Here is a 21,191-nt window from a genome sequence, read left to right as displayed (position 1 = left end):
CACAGGGCTCTGTGTACTCAAGTCAATGAATTTAGCTCACTACATAGGTTCTACCTATTACCCAGATAAAGTTGCTAATCAAACTTACAACTCTCCACCTTTTAACGACCACTATCGCAAAAAAGTAGGCAGTTAAAATCTGACAAAACCGACAGGTTTTAGCTAGTCAATCTCTTCATGGGGGATTCTCAGGCCTCGTTTACACTTCATCAGTTGCTCTCAGTTATAACTGAAAGAAAACTGATTTTCAAAGTAATAACCATGTTTTCCTATGGCACATTTCACACTTATCACGTTTTAACTGAAATCTTCCCAATGCACTGCTATGGGAAAACCGCATACCAATGCACACTAAGGGCCTGTACACACTGCTGCGCTTTAAAAAAAAACAAAAAAAAAAAAAAAAACGCATGCGCATCGCACCAGTGTGTACACGTCTTCACGATTTTCATTATTTTTCAAAAGACCTTGCGATTAAAAAGCGCATGCAATTTGAAAAGCGCAAGCGCAGCAGTGTGTACAGGCGCATACTAACGCATACCAACTGATTAAAGGGAACCTGTACTGAGTACAATTATTTAAAATAAACACATGAGGTAACATCAAATGAACATTAGATAGTTACTTTGCCATCAGTTCCTCTCAGAAGCGCACCATTTTCTTCTGACAATGATCCCTTCCAGTTCTGACAACATTTTGTCAGAACTGAAATATATCAGTTGCTGTCAGTTATATATCAGTTGCTGTCAGTTATAGCTGAGTGGACAACTGATGTGCCCGGTAATGTCCATGTTTCCCTATTGCTCAAGTGGGCGATGTTACAGTTTAACAGTGTGCTGACCAGAAAGCTGTTATGGGGTAATGGCCATTTTCAAAAAGGAGGACAGAGCATTCCATCGATCACAGCGGACAAACAGGACACTGGAGAGGAGAAAGATTGAGGAGTAGACTACATGGGAGGCAAGTATGACTTGTTTATTTTGACTTTTAATTTTCAGTTCAGGTTTTCTTTAAGTGTAAATGGGCCCTTAGGGTTTTCTTCATTTTCAACAGCATTCCCCGAACAGCAGTTTAACTGCCCAAAAAAATTTTCGATCCAAGAAATTCAAACGATTATCCTGTTTTTTCGAGAAAACTCAGATCGGATATGTTGGAAAAATCTTTATATTCGATCTAACGGAATAATCAAACTAAATTATCTAATCCAGGGATGTCAAACAAATACATGGAGGGCCGAAATGTAAAACTTAGACCAGGTTGAGGGCCAACAGTCATACTTACACCCCCCCCCCCCCCCCCCGCCTTTTTGGGATTGCACAGACCTGACAGACAGTGTACCGCATGTTATAGCTATGGTGTGACAAAATAAAATAAATTAACTCCTCAGTATAGGTAGGTAGCCAGGTACAGCTGACCCATAGGAAGCCAGGCATAGGTGCCCCCCAGTATAGGTCAGTCAGGCATAGGTGCCCCCAGTATAGGTCAGTCAGGCATAGGTGCCCCCCAGTATAGGTCAGTCAGGCATAGGTGCCCCCCAGTATAGGTCAGTCAGGCATAGGTGCCCCCAGTATAGGTCAGTCAGGCATAGGTGCCCCCAGTATAGGTCAGTCAGGCATAGGTGCCCCCAGTATAGGTCAGTCAGGCATAGGTGCCCCCAGTATAGGTCAGTCAGGCATAGGTGCCCCAAGTATAGGTCAGTCAGGCATAGGTGCCCCCAGTATAGGTCAGTCAGGCATAGGTGCCCCCAGTATAGGTCAGTCAGGCATAGGTGCCCCCAGTATAGGTCAGTCAGGCATAGGTGCCCCCAGTATAGGTCAGTCAGGCATAGGTGCCCCCAGTATAGGTCAGTCAGGCATAGGTGCCCCCAGTATAGGTCAGTCAGGCATAGGTGCCCCCAGTATAGGTCAGTCAGGCATAGGTGCCCCCAGTATAGGATAGTCAGGCATAGGTGCCCCCAGTATAGGATAGTCAGGCATAGGTGCACCCAGTATAGGTTAGCTAGGTAGGTGTCCCCAATACAGATTAGCTAGGTAGCTGTCCCCTGTATAGATTAGATAGGTAGCTGTCCCCAGTATAGGTTAAGCTACATACACACGGGCTACAACTGTCGCCGCATCCCAGTGGCACGCGCGTGTTGCGGCGACAGGTCGCCCGTGTGTATGATGCACGCGCCCCGAACAGTCGCTTGTCAGAGCTGTCGCCAGGCGATTGACTTGGTCAATCGCCGGCAACAGCTGTCACCGCAACCGTCGCTAGTCTGCCGTGTGTATGCGGACTAGCGACAGCAACTCCATACACAATGTATGGAGCTTCCGGCGGGGGCGGGGGGGGGGGGGGGGGGGGCGCGCGACAGCGTGGGGGGGAGGAACCTTTGGCGACAACAGCTTCCGCCGAATCTGTGTCCGTCTGTGCGCCGTGTGTATGGCTGTTGCAGAGGGACCTGGCGACGAGCTGCCGCTGCTTTTTTTTTTTATTTCCCTGGCTACATTTGTGCCTTGTGTGTACGAGGCTTTAGATAGGTAGCTGTCCCCAGTATAGGTTAGATAGGTAGCTGTCCCCAGTATAGGTTAGATAGGTAGCTGTCCCCAGTATAGGTTAGATAGGTAGCTGTCCCCAGTATAGGTTAGATAGGTAGCTGTCCCCAGTATAGGTTAGATAGGTAGCTGTCCCCAGTATAGGTTAGATAGGTAGCTGTCCCCAGTATAGGTTAGATAGGTAGCTGTCCCCAGTATAGGTTAGATAGGTAGCTGTCCCCAGTATAGGTTAGATAGGTAGCTGTCCCCAGTATAGGTTAGATAGGTAGCTGTCCCCAGTATAGGTTAGATAGGTAGCTGTCCCCAGTATAGGTTAGATAGGTAGCTGTCCCCAGTATAGGTTAGATAGGTAGCTGTCCCCAGTATAGGTTAGATAGGTAGCTGTCCCCAGTATAGGTTAGATAGGTAGCTGTCCCCAGTATAGGTTAGATAGGTAGCTGTCCCCAGTATAGGTTAGATAGGTAGCTGTCCCCAGTATAGGTTATGCTGGGCATACACTGCATAGATTATGCGCCGGATCGAGCCGCTGGCTCAATCCCGGCGCATCCCCGCGGGCGCTCCTTATCTTCCGCTCAATTCCCCGCTTTTCCTTTACATTTTTTCAGTTAGACTTTGCAACTGCTGTTCAGGAAATGCTGTCAAAAAAAGAAAATCCTGAGAATCCCCAATGAGAAGACTGACTGGCCCAAAACCTGTCAGTTCTGTCACATTTTAATTGCCTACTTTTTTCGCAATAGTGGTCCTTTAAACCCTAGCCTGTCAATATAGCCGTGAGGCTATGACTTAATTTTCCATATCTATTGTATTATGTTTTTATAGCACGCTGAGCACTTTGCACTTTAGATAATACCCCTGACAAAGCCCCTAATCATTAGTGGATGAAACATGTAGTGTTTATAGGAGGGGTGTTGTGTGTGATTAGAAACTATCTGGGTAATAGGGAGTACCTATGTATCGAGCTAAACTTATTGGCTTCATTCACATGGCTGTGTGTACTCCTTCCTCCCTTCCCCAGTCAGTATAAGGAAACAGTATTTTACAGGCTAATGGTTTTTAGTGGTAAGAATAAAAGTCATGTTTAATCTCTTCTGCAAAAGGTATAGATTTGGGTTTATTATTATCGAAGTTACCATAACTGTTTTATTATCTCTAGAGAGGTTGTTGAAATAACCCTTTTTCTACAGGACTAGCTCGAGTAAGGACTGTGTACCGTATATACTCGCAAGCAAGCCGACCCGCATGCAAGCCGACCCCCCCACTTTTACCCCAAAAAACAGGAAAAAATGATTGACCCTCATGTAAGCCGGGGGTAGGAAACGCTGGCCGCGTGATCCCCCCAGTATGTCCCAGTATAGCTAGTATAGTGCCCAGTATAGGTAGGTAGTGCTCAGTATAGCTAGTATAGTGCTAGTATAGTGCTCAGTATAGCGCTAGTATAGTGCTCAGTATAGCGCTAGTATAGTGCTCAGTATAGCGCTAGTATAGTGCTCAGTATAGCGCTAGTATAGTGCTCAGTATAGCGCTAGTATAGTGCTCAGTATAGCGCTAGTATAGTGCTCAGTATAGCGCTAGTATAGTGCTCGTATAGCTCAGTATAGCGCTAGTATAGTGCTCAGTATAGCGCTAGTATAGTGCTCAGTATAGCGCTAGTATAGTGCTCAGTATAGCGCTAGTATAGTGCTCAGTATAGCGCTAGTATAGTGCTCAGTATAGCGCTAGTATAGTGCTCAGTATAGCGCTAGTATAGTGCTCAGTATAGCGCTAGTATAGTGCTCAGTATAGCGCTAGTATAGTGCTCAGTATAGCGCTAGTATAGTGCTCAGTATAGCGCTAGTATAGTGCTCAGTATAGCGCTAGTATAGTGCTCAGTATAGCGCTAGTATAGTGCTCAGTATAGCGCTAGTATAGTGCTCAGTATAGCGCTAGTATAGTGCTCAGTATAGCGCTAGTATAGTGCTCAGTATAGCGCTAGTATAGTGCTCAGTATAGCTCTAGTATAGTGCTCAGTATAGCTAGTATAGTGCTCAGTATAGCTAGTATAGTGCTCAGTATAGCTAGTATAGTGCTCAGTATAGCTAGTATAGTGCTCAGTATAGCTAGTATAGTGCTCAGTATAGCTAGTATAGTGCTCAGTATAGCCAGTATAGTGCTCAGTATAGCCAGTATAGTGCTCAGTATAGCCAGTATAGTGCTCAGTATAGCCAGTATAGTGCTCAGTATAGCCAGTATAGTGCTCAGTATAGCCAGTATAGTGCTCAGTATAGCCAGTATAGTGCTCAGTATAGCCAGTATAGTGCTCAGTATAGCCAGTATAGTGCTCAGTATAGCCAGTATAGTGCTCAGTATAGCCAGTATAGTGCTCAGTATAGTGCCCAGTATAGCCAGTATAGTGCCCAGTATAGCCAGTATAGTGCCCAGTATAGCCAGTATAGTGCCCAGTATAGCCAGTATAGTGCCCAGTATAGCCAGTATAGTGCCCAGTATAGCCAGTATAGTGCTCAGTATAGCCAGTATAGTGCTCAGTATAGCCAGTATAGTGCTCAGTATAGCCAGTATAGTGCTCAGTATAGCCAGTATAGTGCTCAGTATAGCCAGTATAGTGCTCAGTATAGCCAGTATAGTGCTCAGTATAGCCAGTATAGTGCTCAGTATAGCTAGTGAAGTGCTCAGTATAGCTAGTATAGTGCCCCATTATAGCTAGTATAGTGCCCCATTATAGCTAGTATAGTGCCCCATTATAGCTAGTATAGTGCCCCATTATAGCTTGTATAGTGCCCCATTATAGCTTGTATAGTGCCCCATTATAGCTTGTATAGTGCCCCATTATAGCTTGTATAGTGCCCCATTATAGCTTGTATAGTGCCCCATTATAGCTAGCATAGTGCCCCAGTATGGGTGGGTAGGTGCTGTCCCTCCCCGCTCCCCCGCGGCTGCCGCTATTACCTTAGGCGGCGCCGCTTCCTCTATCCCCGTCCTCCTCCGGTAACTCATTCACAGCAGCGCGCCTCTCGCTGCTGTGATGACGAGGAAACCATAGAGAGCGGCTTCCTGTAGCGCGATGCCGTTACTATGGGAACCGCTCTCTATGGTTTCCTGCGTGAGTTACCGGAGGAGGACGGGGATAGAGGAAGCGGCGCCGCCTAAGGTAATAGCAGCGGCGGCCGCGGGGGGAGCGGGGAGGGACAGCACCTATACACCCACCCATGACTCGCAAGCAAGCCGACCCCCAAACTTTTGGCCCACTTTTGGGGGGTCAAAAATTCGGCTTGCTTGCGAGTATATACGGTATTTGCACGCTAATGCGAATTGGTGGCAGCTTACCCAATCTCTATATGAGATTGTACATACAATCAAAATTGTATTGCATGTGGATTCACCAACCAATTCAAAAGCTTACTTTGCCTGCAGTGCTGAATGCCTTCAGGAATTCCCTCAGGGTCTGAATGGTAATTTGAGGCAAAATGTACAGGAATTTGAGGGAGACGTCACACATTGCAGTTGGTGTTCCTAACCTCTCCTGATAGGCCTATCTTGCCCCAACCTGCACCAGTATAGAGGCCCGAGTGGGCGATGAGTTTATCCTTCAGACAAAACACTCAGGTTGCAAACTATCAACCATCCAATGCGTGTAGGATCCACCAAAAGCTATCTTGAAAACAAAACAAAAAGCCAATATGATATAGAAATAGAATGGTAGTAGTTGGACAGATAACTAGAAGGAAAATGAGCACTCACAAACACAGGTAAACTGATAAGAATCCAGCCACAAGGCAGGTTAGGAACAGGACCCTATCCCCACTCAGGCTTGTGAGAACTCTTCCTGAGACAACATACTGTGTATAATTACGGTAAGGATTACTTACCCTGGGATTTCCTCATATCTTTTGTGGCTAAAGCACGGTTTCCATGCTGAACAGTGAAATCAGGGCTCACATTGTTAACCCTCAGCTCTTGCGCCAACGACTTCCGACCAAAAGCATTTTCCCCAGACCCTCCATTGACACTGTAGCCATCTAGACAGCCAGACAAGGGGAAGAAAAAAAAAAAAAAAAGTCAGTTCGGTACACTAAAAAAGCCCATCAGGGCCTGACAGCAAAATCAAAGCACATTGTTCATTAGACCCCATGACTGGGGCTTGGTCCATGAGGTGAAGAGAAAAGTCACAGGGCAGGAGCTCTTTTTAGCATCCAGCCTACCAGAGACATAAGTCTCACAGGCAATTCTTGTTCCCCTACAGAGCAATACTTTCTTCAGATATGGAGGCGGACATTTTTATTTCCTTTTGAACGCCACAAATTGCCTGGCTGTCTTATGGTGGCCATACATCAGATGACTTGGCAGCCGATCGACCATCAAATTTGATTATAATCGAATTGGATGAAATTGCCGCCAAGTGCATGCCCGACCGACAAAGCAACCAATTTCAGGACGGAAATTGGTTGCATTGTCGATCGAGCATGCTGCAAGATGTCAGGCCGAAGTTGGTTGGTCGGGTGTGCGGTGGTCAATTTTGGAACGAGCGACGAAACCCGCGCTGCTGACAGATGCTATGCGCTGCTAGAGTATGCGGCTGCAAGGCAAGATGGACTGTCATCGCACAGAGGCTGCTACCAGTCAGGTAATGTATAAATGCACACACTGGTGGAGGTAGATTTTTACATTGGGGGGCAGCGGCGGTGCAAACACGGTGGGGCTCAGCAGATTCCCTGAAGATTTCACGCTGAAATCGGATGGTAATCAGCCTGTAGTATATGGGCAGCTTCAACCAAGAGACATTTATCTCTGATCAGACCCGAAAAATAAAATTTGCGTCGAATCTGCCCATAATCGTCAGCTCTATGAGCACCTTTAGTTACAGATTAGCCAGCAAAGTCATGGTGAACCTGTGCCACTAATAGTTTTAGTCAGATCATAAACAAGCATGCAGATCAAATGCTCTTACTGAAGTTTGACTTATGCTTGTTTCAGGTGTGTGATTCAGAAACTACTGATGCATGATAGATCAGCAGGACTGCCAGTCAACTGGTATCCTGCTGTGGCTGGATTATGTGCTCTGCCTTTGTCACAGGAGACCTGGGTTCGAATCTTCCTGCTCAGTAAGCCAGCACCTATTCAGTAGCAGACCGTAGGCAAGGTTCCATAACACTGCTACTGCCTATAGAGCTCATCCTAGTGGCTGAATCCACCAGGAGTAAAGGCGTAATGTAATGTTGGCTTTGAAGAAGCCAACATACTGTTCTTCGAGTTCAGCTCGTTGTTATTGGCGCGCCCCCCCCCGCCCATTTTCTAGACACTACTCCTACAGTTTTATGGGTACAAGTACCAAACTTTCCACACTTATTCGTCTTATAGCAAAGTACGTTGCTTGCGCTTTAACAAGCAATCCCACCCACCACACCCCTGTAGCGGTCCACTGAAGACACCTTTTTTCGCTTTGACAGGAAAAAATTTCCAAATCTCCACCGCTCATACAGTTTTTATGAAGATACACTCCCCAAACTCCGACCACAAATTGTTGGTGTCACCCCAAATAGAAAGATGTATTAGGTGTGTACACCCCAAAGTGGGGCGAGTTACTAAAAGCCAATTAAATTGAATTTTAGCACATTTCTAGATGCTACTCCTCCCAGAGTTTTAGGAGTACAATTGTGAAACTTTGCACACTTGTTTGTCCCATAGCCGTGTAGGTTGCTTGTGCTTTGTTAAGGGATCCCACCCTCCGTGCTGTTGGGGCGGCCCCCGGAAGACCCCACTTTCCCACAGACTTTCGTTGTAAAATTTTAACCTTCTGCCACTCATACAGCTTTGAAGTTAGACTCATCAAACTTGGGTCACTTAGCCATGGGGTGAAGCTGAAAAACACTGTCACTTTTGGGGCCCCAAAAAGGGGGCGGAGCAACCACCAGAGTTTCACTATTGACTTCAATGAGAAATTGTAAAAAGCTGTAATTCTCACAGTATTAAAGCCAGAGTTCCCAAACTTGGCACACAGAGTAACTGGGATTAAAATTTGGCAAGGTGGTCGGACCCACAAAGCCAACATGTGGTTTCTTCAGAAAAGAAAACTATCTTGTTTTTTCTTGTTTTGCTTAAAAGCAAGTGTGGCAGCATCCATATTCTACTCAGATAAAAATAAATTTGGTATAGTATAAGCAGGGCCTGCAGCTGGAAGTTATGCTGTAGATCAGTGGTCCTCAAACTAAGGCCCGCGGGCCGAATGTGGCCCCCTGAGGCTTTTTTACCGGCCCCCCAAAAACAAAATGTATTACTTATAGATGCGGTCAGCTACATCTTTAAATATTGGTGGTCCACATATAGAATAGCAGCGCTGGCACCACCCATCTACATGGAAGCAAGAAAGCAGTAATTCGCTGGTTTCCAATCAAATTCCACGTCAGGTGACATTGCTGACCAATCGGACTGCAGGTTGTCACCTGGGTATGCTTCACTGTCTGGCCGGAAAAAACTTCTACATCATTTTATGTATACTCCGGCCCACAGCAGTATGTTGACCCGGCCCTCAACCAAAAACGTTTGGGGACCCCTGCTGTAGATACATGAAAGAAAATTTAGGCAAAATAGGAAGGGGGGAAAAAAAAAAAAAAAAAAAAAAAAAAAAAAAAAAAAAAAGACACAAGCTATATATAGTGCAGATGATAATTCCATTATGTCAATTTTATGGAAAATTAGGTTGCTTTAAATTAGAACAAACGAATGCAAAAGTGTAATGAGTACTGGAAAGAATACACTTCATGGGTGATGAAAAGTCACATTGCATGTTGCTGATACAGTGCATACCATCCAAACACTTATGTTTGCACCATAACTAACTGCACAAGGTAGCCGGTACCACCACATGCTGTGCATTAATCTGATGGAAGCGCCTTTGTAATATACTGTGTGATGTAATTATATTGTTCGTTGCAAATGAAGCAGTGTGAAAGGACCTTCTGGTCCCTTCCCTGGATTCATCTACGGGGCAGGTCAGTCACATGTTAGAACAGATATCCAACTTTAGATCCCATAATCCCAGCATTACAATACAAAGCATACATTTACATGAGAAGATACAACTTTCTAGTCCACAGTAAGCAGATGAGCAACTGTAAGACCTGTATGGATTGGTGTGCAGGCTACAGCAAGGATTTTTTCACTTCCAACAACTTACTTTAAAGGGGTTCTTTAAGTTTCACTTACCTGGGGCTTCTACCGGCCCCTTGCACACATCCTGTCCCACGTCAGTCCTCAACGATCCTCTGGTCCCCAGGAGCAGGTCACTTTCCCTTTTTCGTCTAACTAGACAAACGCCCCTGCGCAGGAAGCTTCCGGAGAAGTGTGTGGCCACGCAGGTGCAGTGGCATTAGTCTACTTAGATGAAAAAAGGGAAAGTGACCCGCTCCAGGGGACATTAGGATCCATAAGGACTGGCGCGGGAAAAGACGTCTGCAGGAGGCTGGTAGAAGACCCAGGTAAGTGAAACTTTTTTTTTTTTTTTTTTTTTTTTACGTAAACGTTAAGAAACCCCTATAACCACTTCACAACTGAGGGGTTTTACCCCTTCAGCAGCCAAGCAATTTTCACCTTTCAGCTCCTTCCATTCATTTGCCAATAACTTTATCTCTACTTATCAGAATGAAATGTGTTAAATGTGTTTTTTTTTGTCACGAATTAGGCTTACTTTGGGTGGTACATTATGCCAAGAATTATTTTATTCTAAATGTTTAATGGGAAAAGAAAGAAAAAATTGGAAAAAAAGCCTTATTTTTCAGTTTTCGGCCATTATAATTTTTGAATAATGCATGCTACCGTAATTAAAATCCACGTAATTTATGTGCCCATTTGTACCGGTTATTACACCATTTAAATGATGTCTGGCGCCAATATTTTATTAGGAAATAAAGATGCATTTTTTTCAGTTTTGCATCCATCATTAATAAAAAGCCCATAATTTATAAAGTAACAGTATTATACCGTCTTGGCATACATATTAAAAAAGTTCAGTCCCTAAGAAAACTATTTATGCATTTTTTATAATTGTAAATTTATTTCATTGTATTTTTTTACAAAAAAAAATAAATGTTGGTAACTATTGGGTAGTGTGGGAGGTAAGGGGTTAATTTAAAATGTAAAAACAGGTCTTTGCATTTAAAAAAAAAATATTTTTAGATTTAGTTTTACTATTTGGCCACAAGATGGCCTCAGTCTTTTTTTTTATACGTCCTGTAAGCAAAATATGTATGCTTACAGGAAGTGTACTGAAGATGGGAAACTTTTATTCATTAGAATGATCGTGCAGCTTCTCATAAAAGGCGCCGATAATTGCTACGGGGACTTAGATCAATGATTAGGAATTGCTTTCCCATTCATTGATCTCCTGGTGGGCAGATGGCAACATGAACGAGCGCACAAATAAGCGGGAGCGCTTACAGCAGTGGTAGCAGCGGGAGTACGTATATTTACTCCCCTGGGCGGTTAGATGAAGTCTGCAGGGGAGTAGATATACTGTACTGAAGCTGTGAAGTGGTTAATGAACATGAGCGCTTCCATAGTTCACTTTGTTCAATTTTGGGGTTTGTTGAAATGTAAAAGATCAATGTGGCTTGGGGGAAAAAAATCCTCTAAACACTTTACAACATTAGCAATTTGCATATTATTCCCTTGGGTATTGCACTGGGGAAAAATAATTTAGTCATACAGTTTCCAGTGAAGTTAACCTTGATTTCAATCTTTATCATCACATGCTCAGTTCATATTACTGAGGTTTACTTCAAGGTCATTGACGTTCAGTGATACAATGACATTCCCTGCTGCATCATTCTGTAGAACAGGGCAGGGAATATACTAATGCTGTACAGTGTGCAGATTCAGCAACAGTCTGTTCAGTCTTTGCACAGCATTTCTTTACAGCCCAATCCTTTAGGGCCTGTACACACAGGCTTTGTTGGGCTGCGTTTTTAAAATCACAAGAATCTTTTAATTACAGGGTCTTTTTAAAAATAATGAAAATCAGATGTGGTGGGAAGCGATTTTTTATTTTCATGAAGGCCATGCGATTTTAAAAATCGCAATGCAGCCAGTGTGCACAGGACCTCATTTTCTTTCTGAATTAATTCTAGCTAATTATAGCTTCTGTTCTGGAAACTGCTGGCAGACAGTGTTCTTTCCAAAAAAATTTTCCAGCTGGGTGGCATGAAAAAGTAGCCAGGTGGGGTGTGAGGGGGGGAATGCAGGGCCGGTGCAACTCTGCTTACAGCATAGGAGGCGGCGAGCTGATAGTTTGGCGCTTACCAAAATTAGCCAGGTGGAGCAAGCGGCTAAAAGAGCACGGGAGAATACTAAACTGAAAGCCTACTGCTATCCAAACTGAAAAAGAGCCGCTATCCACCAGGCAGCCGCCTACCGCTATCCACCAGGCAGCCGCCTACCGCTATCCACCAGGCAGAGAGCTTTCTACTAACATCTAACTGACAAAGAGCTTCCAACTTACATAGCTGTCTAATATATATAAGTTACAGCTGTCTATTACTATCCGAGCTTTCTACTTGTAATCAACTGACAGAGCGGTCTACTACTAACCGAGAGAGCAGTGTTCTCCCTAGAATTTTTTCCAGCCGGGTGGCATGAAAAAGTAGCCAGGTCAGTGCAACTCTGCTTACAGCATAGGAGGCAGAATGAGAAGGCGAGCCGATGGAGCACCCAGCTAAAAGAGCCTGGTAAAAACACTGGGCAGATCATGTGTATTTATATAAGTCTATTTATATAAGTCAGCCCCCTCTGAAAAAGATTTGGCCCTCCTTACCCATGAAGTTGGACAGCTCTGCTGTAGAGGGACTGTTCACAATAGTAATGCAGACGGCTGCAAGTACAGTACATTATTAATGTGTTGTAACGATTGCCTCTTTCATTTGTGCTTAATCCAGCAGTTTACAGTAGTGAACCAAGTACAGTTAGGGACAAACCTTAGAGGACACCTGAAGTGACAGGGATATGGAGGCTGCCATATTTGTTTGCTTTTAAACAATACAAATTGTGTGGCTGTCCTGATCATTTGCTTTCAGTAACATTAGCCATACACAGCAAACAACTATCTACAGTATGAAGTCAGGATGGCAGCTGCAACGGCTTTCTCATGACAGGTTTACCTAAAACCGGATTTCATACCTTCCTCTTCATTGTGCACATCATCATGCTTTTGACGAGGAAGCCCAGTTGAATTGGAAGTATGTGATCCATAGGAGGCAGAGTTGCCCCGTTCCCTGGAAGCAGAGTATTTTAAAGTGTCGTGGTCAGCTGAAGCACTGTCAGGTCTGTGAAACAAAACACAATACAATTACTCCTCAAGAGCCCTCCATGAAAAATGATGAGGTTTAACAAAGTCATCAAGAGGTAGGTACAGAAATGTAAACACAATCTTCCCATTAGTCTGTTACAGCTAAGAGTGCAAACTTTGCAGACTTCATTAATCCTGCATGTTCTTTCCAGTAGGCATGGGATCTGCACTACAACCAGAAAGGTAGCAGTGTGTTCAGCTTTATTTTATTTTTTTTAAAGTTGAAATAACTCCCTTCATTACTTTGAGAAAAGGTTACAGTACTGTAATGTTTTAGGGCAGATTATCCCTAGAATCATTGTAAACCCGTTGTTCCAAAGCAAAGATATCCGGTGAAAAAAAAGAGAAACAGCTCCACTTTCATATGGAGGGAAAAAAACCTCAGCCCAAGTACATGCATTGGAAACATTTCAGACACCATTCTTAAAAACGAGCATACATTTTTCTTTTGTTCTGTACCTCCTTACATGTCTAGATGCACTGACTAGAATGAGACACAGACTACAGCTGTGGCGTAGATGCATAATATTTTTGTGGTGGAACCAGAATTACACTTAAACTCCGAGATCAGAGCTCTGGTAGCTGTAATCTATGTGCTTTTCTATAAGGCAAGATGTGTACAAAGCAATGACAGATCAAGGGAAACCCTCGCTTTGGAGCTGAAATCTACAATTTCTGGCTTATTAACATGTGAATGCACAGGCACTATTCTGTGCCCTTTCTGAACCAACCATGTTGGCTTTATATATTTTATGTACTGAGGATTTTTACACTGCAGTCATTTCTGATCACTCACACCATACAAGCCCCATCCAAAGTATCCAATACAATAAGTCAGTTATTTGGTATGGATGAAGAAGCACAGTTGTTGCCACTGGAGTTCCACTGACATGCCAGTTATTCATCTCGCTGGCATGCAACCAAAGACTTCAAGCAGTTTTAGCTGGACATGGATTCATTTTCACTATAATCATGCTGAGTGCATTAGTGCAGGTGTTCCAGCATAGGAATGGCTGCAAAGCATGCTATTCAATGCAGGTACATTTTTGCACAAAAATGTATAAGGCTTCCTTCATATAATTAAGCACAGATGGCTGTGCGCTCGCAACGCATACGATCGCACGCCATCTGCACTGATGATCCCATTCATTACAGTGACTGGGTCAAAGCTGCAAATCCCGAAAAATGCATGCAGCAGTGCAAAAGCGCATCACGCTGCTGCGCAGCGCATATCATGGGAACAGCAAAAGTGCCATTCTTCTGCCATTCTTGCATGTCGCACTCGGCAGCACGTAGGCCTGAACGATTTTAGGAAAAGATTGAATTGCACGATCTGACAGAAATTGCGATATTGATTCAATTCGCGATTTTCTTCAAATCGAGCTTTAATCGCTAATTTCTCAATGTGCATAGTAACAATTGCAAACATGCACGGACAGAAAATTACATTTTGCACCAATTCAGTGTCCCACTGCAGACAACAGCTATGCAAAACAGATTGCAATGCCACAATTTCACAGTGCCCCACTGCATACAACAGCTTTGCAGAATAGGTGGCCACAGTCAGTCACACCACAGCACAGTCATCAACATTATCATGCTGACACACTGTGCAAAGGAGCTGGAGGCAACACAAACTTAGATTGATGGGCATATGGGCGGAGTCTGCTGCCCATGATATTTTAATTGACAGGCATGCTGGAGGAGTCTACTGCCCGCGCCCAGCTAGCAATGTGCTCGTGGAGGAGTGAGCCATGCGAGATTGAGAGCCTGCAGGCGGAGTCTGCTGCCCGCTTAGCTGATAGGCTGCAGCGCAAAAAGTGACCCGCCTCCCCTCCATCGCCGCAAGTAAGACCCGATGCGGCAAGCAGTGCACAGCAGGAGAGGGGACTGCTATACTGCCCGCAGAGGGGATAGATATATACAGTGAAGGAAATAATTATTTGACCCCTCACTGATTTTGTAAGTTTGTCCAATGACAAAGAAATGAAAAGTCTCAGAACAGTATCATTTCAATGGTAGGTTTATTTTAACAGTGGCAGATAGCACATCAAAAAGGAAAAATCGAAAAAAATAACCTTAACCACTTAAGGACCACAGTCTTTTCGCCCCTTAACCAGCCGGGCGGTATGGACGAGCTCAGCTCGTCCATCACCGCCGGAGGCTGCCGCTCAGGCCCTGCTGGGCCGATTTTAATCAAATAAAAAGCAGCACACGCAGCCGGCACTTTGCCAGCCGCGTGTGCTGCCTGATCGCCGCCGCTCTACGGCGATCTGCCGCGAGCAGCGGCGAAAGAGGGTCCCCCCAGCCGCCTGAGCCCTGCGCAGCCGGAACAAATAGTTCCGGCCAGCGCTAAGGGCTGGATCGGAGGCGGCTGACGTCAGGACGTCGGCTGACGTCCATGACGGCACTCCGCTCGTCGCCATGGCGACGAAGTAAACAAAACACGGAAGGCCGCTCATTGCGGCCTTCCGTGTTACTTCTGGCCGCCGGAGGCGATCAGAAGAACGCCTCCGGAGCGCCCTCTTGTGGGCTTTCATGCAGCCAACTTTCAGTTGGCTGCATGAAATAGTTTTTTTTTTTATTTAAAAAAAACCCTCCCGCAGCCACCCTGGCGATCTTAATAGAACGCCAGGGTGGTTAAGGACCAGAGCATTTTTCTCCATTCAGACCACTGCAGCTTTCACGGTTTATTGCTCGGTCATACAACCTACCACCTAAAGGAATTTTACCTCCTTTTCTTGTCACTAATACAGCTTTCTTTTTGCTGCTATTTGATTGCTGCTGCGAGTTTTAGTTTTTATTATATTCATCAAAAAAAGACATGAATTTTGGCAAAAAAAATGACTTTTTTAACTTGCTGTGCTGACATTTTTCAAATAAAGTAAAATTTCCTATACATTTGAGCGCGAAAGTTATTCTGCTACATGTCTTTGATAAAAAAAAAAAACATTCAGTGTATATTTATTGGATTGGGTAAAAGTTATAGCGTTTACAAACTATGGTGCCAAAAGTGAATTTTCCCATTTTCAAGCATCTCTGACTTTTCTGCGCACCTGTCAGGTTTCATGAGGGGCTAAAATTCCAGGATAGTACAAATACCCCCCAAATGACCCCATTTTGGAAAGAAGACATCCCAAAGTATTCAGTGAGAGGCATGGTGAGTTCATAGATTTAAATTTTTGTCACAAGTTAGCGGAAAATGACACTTTGTGCCAAAAAAAAAAAAAAAAAAAAAAAAAAAAAAAAGTTTCCATTTCTTCTAACTTGCGACAAAAAAAAAAATTAAATCTGCCACGGACTCACTATGCTCCTCTCTGAATACCTTGAAGTGTCTACTTTCCAAAATGGGGTCATTTGTGGGGTGTGTTCACTGTCCTGGCATTTTGGGGGGTGCCTAATTGTAAGCACCCCTGTAAAGCCTAAAGATGCTCATTGGACTTTGAGCCCCTTAGCGCAGTTAGGCTGCAAAAAAGTGCCACACATGTGGTATTGCCGTACTCAGGAGAAGCAGTATAATGTGTTTTGGGGTGTATTTTTACACATACCCATGCTGGGTGGGAGAAATATCTCCGTAAATGACAATTGTTTTATTTTTTTTATTTTATTTTATTTTTACACACAATTGTCTATTTATAGAGATATTTCTCCCACTCAGCATGGGTATGTGGAAAAATACACCACAAAACACATTATACTACTTCTGAGTACGGCGATACCACATGTGGACACTTTTTTGCAACCTAGGTGCGCTAAGGGGCCTAACGTCCTATTCACAGGTCATTTTGAGGCATTTGGATTCTAGACTACTGCTCACGGTTTAGGGCCCCTAAAATGCCAGGGCAGTATAGGAACCCCACAAGTGACCCCATTTTAGAAAGAAGACACCCCAAGGTATTCTGTTAGGAGTATGGTGAGTTCATAGAAGAATTTTTTTTTGTCACAAGTTAGCGGAAAATGACACTTTGTGAAAAAAAAAAAAACAATACATATCAATTTCCGCTAACTTGTGACAAAAAATAAAATCTTCTATGAACTCATCATACACCTAACAGAATACCTTGGGGTGTCTTTCTAAAATGGGGTCACTTGTGGGGTTCCTATACTGCCCTGGCATTTTAGGGGCCCTAAACCGTGAGGAGTAGTCTTGAACCCAAATGTCTCAAAATGACCTGTGAAATCCTAAAGGTACTCATTGGACTTTGGGCCCCTTAGCACAGTTAGGCTGCAAAAAAGTGTCACACATGTGGTATCGCCGTACTCAGAAGAAGTAGTATGTGTTTTGTGGTGTATTTTTACATATAACCATGGTGGGTGGGAGAAATATCTCTAAATGACACATTTTCGATTTTTTTTTTTTTGTTTTTTTTTTGTTTTACACACAATTGTCCATTTACAGAGAGATTTCTCCCACCCAGCATGGGTATGTGTAAAAATACACCTCAAAACACATTATACTACTTCTCCTGAGTATGGCGATACCACATGTGTGACACTTTTTTGCAGCCTAGGTGCGCTAAGGGGCCCAACGTCCTATTCACAGGTCATTTTGAGGCATTTGTTTTCTAGACTACTCACGGTTTAGGGCCCCTAAAATGCCAGGGCAGTATAGGAACCCCACAAGTGACTCCATTTTAGAAAGAAGACACCCCAAGGTATTCCGTTAGGGGTATAGTGAGTTCATAGAAGATTTTATTTTTTGTCACAAGTTAGTGAAAAATGACACTTTGTGAAAAAAACAATAAAAATCCAATTTCCGCTAACTTTTGACAAAAAATAAAAATCTTCTATGAACTCATCATACACCTAACAGAATACCTTGGGGTGTCTTCTTTCTAAAATGGGGTCACTTGTGGGGTTCCTATACTGCCCTGGCATTTTAGGGGCCCAAAACTGTGAGTAGTCTGGAAACCAAATTTCTCAAAATGACTGTTCAGGGGTATAAGCATCTGCAAATTTTGATGACAGGTGGTCTATGAGGGGGCAAATTTTGTGGAACCGGTCATAAGCAGGGTGGCCTCTTAGATGACAGGATGTTTTGGGCCTGATCTGATGGATAGGAGTGCTAGGGGGGGGGAGGGGGGGGGGTGACAGGAGGTGATTGATGGGTGTCTCAGGGGGCGGTTAGAGGGGAAAATAGATGCAATCAATGCACTGGGGAGGTGATCGGAAGGGGGTCTGAGGGGGATCTGAGGGTTTGGCCGAGTGATCAGGAGCCCACACGGGGCAAATTAGGGCCTGATCTGATGGGTAGGTGTGCTAGGGGGTGACAGGAGGTGATTGATGGGTGTCTCAAGGTGTGCTTAGAGGGGGGAAATAGATGCAAGCAATGCACTAGCGAGGTGATCAGGGCTGGGGTCTGAGGGCAATCTGAGCGTGTAGGCGGGTGATTGGGTGCCCGCAAGGGGCAGATTAGGGTCTGATCTGATGGGTAACAGTGACAGGTGGTGATAGGGGGTGATTGATGGGTAATTAGTGGGTGTTTAGAGGAGAGAAGAGATGTAAACACTGCACTTGGGAGGTGATCTGATGTCGGATCTGCGGGCGATCTATTGGTGTGGGTGGGTGATCAGATTGCCCGCAAGGGGCAGGTTAGGGGCTGATTGATGGGTAGCAGTGACAGGGGGTGATTGACGGGTGATCAGGGGGGCTAGATGCATACAGTACACGGGGGGGGGGGGTGATCAGGAGGGAGTAGGGGCAGATTAGGGACTAAAAAAAAAAAAATAAAAAAATAAAAATAAAATAGCGTTGCCAGATAGTGACAGAGAGTGATTGATGGGTGATTAGGGGGGGTGACGGTGCAAACAGTGGTCTGGGGGGTGGGCAGGGGGGCGGGGGGGTCTGAGGGGTGCTGTGGGCAATCAGGGGGCAGGGGGGGAAATCAGTGTGCTTGGGTGCAGACTAGGGTGGCTGCAGCCTGCCCTGGTGGTCCCTCGGACACTGGGACCACCAGGGCAGGAGGCAGCCAGTATAATAGGCTTTGTATACATTATAAAGCCTATTATACATACGTGCAGCGGCGATCCGGGTGCTAGTAACCCGCCGGCGCTTCCGAACGGCCGGCGGGTTACAGCGAACGGTGGGCGGAGCCAGTCCCCGGCGGCTGATCGCGTCACGAATGACGCGATCGCCGCATAGCCACTCCCGCAGCCGCCCCCGCCGATGGGCGTATTGCGGTCATTTGGGCCCGGACTTTGCCGCCGCCCATCGGCTGAGGGCGATCCTTAAGTGGTTAAATAAAAGATAGCAACTGATTTGCATTTCATTGAGTGAAATAAGTTTTTGAACCCTCTAACAATAAAAGACTTAATACTTAGTGGAAAAACCCTTGTTTGCAAGCACAGAGGTCAAACGTTTCTTGTAATTGATGACCAAGTTTGCACACATTTTAGGAGGAATGTTGGTCCACTCCTCTTTGCAGATCATCTCTAAATCCCTAATGTTTCGAGGCTGTCTCTGTGCAACTCTGAGCTTGAGCTCCCTCCATAGGTTTTCTATTGGATTAAGGTCCGGAGACTGACTAGGCCACTCCATGACCTTAATGTGCTTCTTCTTGAGCCACTCCTTTGTTGCCTGTGCTGTATGTTTTGGGTCATTGTCGTGCTGGAACATACATCCACGACCCATTTTCAGTTTCCTGGCAGAGGCAAGGAGGTTGTTCAGGATTTCACGATACATGGCTCCGTCCATTTTCCCGTTAATGCGATTACCGTATATACTCTAGTATAAGTCTAGAAATTTAGGTCTGATTCACTTCATAAAAGTATAGGGGTCGACTTGTACACGAGTCATGGGCAACACTGAGCACACTGAGTTATGTGTGTACTAATAGTGACATTCCCGTTTACAGCAATTAACCCTGTGGTAGGTGTGACACTTTCCTGATAAAGGAAATGCCAAGAAAACACAGGTCTGAAAGTCCTGGCCACAGCAATTAACAAGGAAAGGGGCGGGGGGGGGGGGGGACATAAGCTGCATAAAAGGGAGTGAATAATTGCAGCAAGTTGGGGTCTGGAGGAGGTATTGGCTGCACTTAGGGGACAGGAGGGATTAATCGCTGTAATACTTTATGCTGTGCAGTCATTAACCCCTCCTGAGCCCCAAGTGCAGACATTAACTTTGTTGGGTAGACTTATACTTGAGTCAATAAAAAATTAAAGCTTAAGAGGGTTGAATATTGGAGTCGACTTATACACGAGGTCGACTTGTATTCGAGTATATACGGGTAAGTTGTCCTGTGCCCTTAGCAGAAAAACACCCCCAAAGCAAAATGTTTCCACCCCCATGCTTGACGGTGGGGACGGTGTTTTGGGGGGTCATAGACAGCATTTTTCTTCCTCCAAACTCCAAACACAGCGAGTTGAGTTAATGCCAAAGAGCTCTATTTTGGTCTCATCAGACCACAGCACCTTCTCCCAGTCACTCACAGAATCATTCAGGTGTTCATTGGCAAACTTCAGACGGGCCTGCACATGTGCCTTCTTGAGCAGGGGGACCTTGCGAGCCCTGCAGGATTTTAATCCATTGCGGTGTAATGTGTTTCCAATGGTTTTCTTGGTGACTGTGGTCCCTGCTAATTTGAGGTCATTCACTAACTCCTCCTGTGTAGTTCTAGGATGCTTTTTCACCTTTCTCAGAACCATTGACACCCCACGAGGTGAGATCTTGCGTGGAGCCCCAGAGCGAGGTCGATTGATGGTCATTTTGTGCGCCTTCCATTTTCGAACAATCGCACCAACAGTTGTCACCTTCTCTCCCAGCTTCTTGCTAATGGTTTTGTAGCCCATTCCAGCCTTGTGCAGGTCTACAATTTTGTCTCTGGCATCCTTGGACAGCTCTTTGGTCTTTCCCATGTTGGAGAGTTTGGAGTCTGCTTGATTGATTCTGTGGACAGGTGTCTTTTATACAGGTGACTAGTTAAGACAGGCGTCCTTAATGAGGGTGACTAATTGAGTAGAAGTGTCTAACCACTCTGTGGGAGCCAGAACTCTTAATGGTTGGTAGGGGTTCAAATACTTATTTCACTCAATGAAATGCAAATCAGTTGCCATCTTTTAATTGAGGTTATTTTTTCGATTTTCCTTTTGATGTGCTATCTGCCACTGTTAAAATAAACCTACCATTGAAATGATACGGGGGGGGGGGGGGGGGGGGGAAAGAGAAAGAGAAAGACAAAAACGTGATCGCGATTTCAAGGTTTTCAGGCATAGCAACACGTATAGTCGAAATGTTCCAAGACGGCTCCAAAGACTGTATGAGTCCATACCCTGCATGCACTCACTAAGGCATACACGTGCAAAAAAATAAAAATAAATAAAATCTGG

The 21,191-nt window shown here is 44.8% G+C and overlaps 1 protein-coding gene across 1 annotated transcript in view; it reads right to left on the bottom strand.

The window, feature by feature from the left end:
* SMG1 (SMG1 nonsense mediated mRNA decay associated PI3K related kinase) overlaps positions 1–21,191 on the bottom strand; it is a 209,301-nt gene that overhangs the window by 169,245 nt on the left and 18,865 nt on the right. The window contains 2 exon segments of the mRNA XM_068244758.1: positions 6,398–6,547; positions 12,696–12,841. Coding sequence (XP_068100859.1) covers positions 6,398–6,547; positions 12,696–12,841 — 296 coding nt within the window.

The sequence above is a fragment of the Hyperolius riggenbachi genome, chromosome 7 (genome assembly GCF_040937935.1).
Source record: "Hyperolius riggenbachi isolate aHypRig1 chromosome 7, aHypRig1.pri, whole genome shotgun sequence".
Taxonomy (NCBI): Eukaryota; Metazoa; Chordata; class Amphibia; order Anura; family Hyperoliidae; genus Hyperolius; species Hyperolius riggenbachi.
This window is presented reverse-complemented; position numbering and strand designations above follow the sequence as displayed.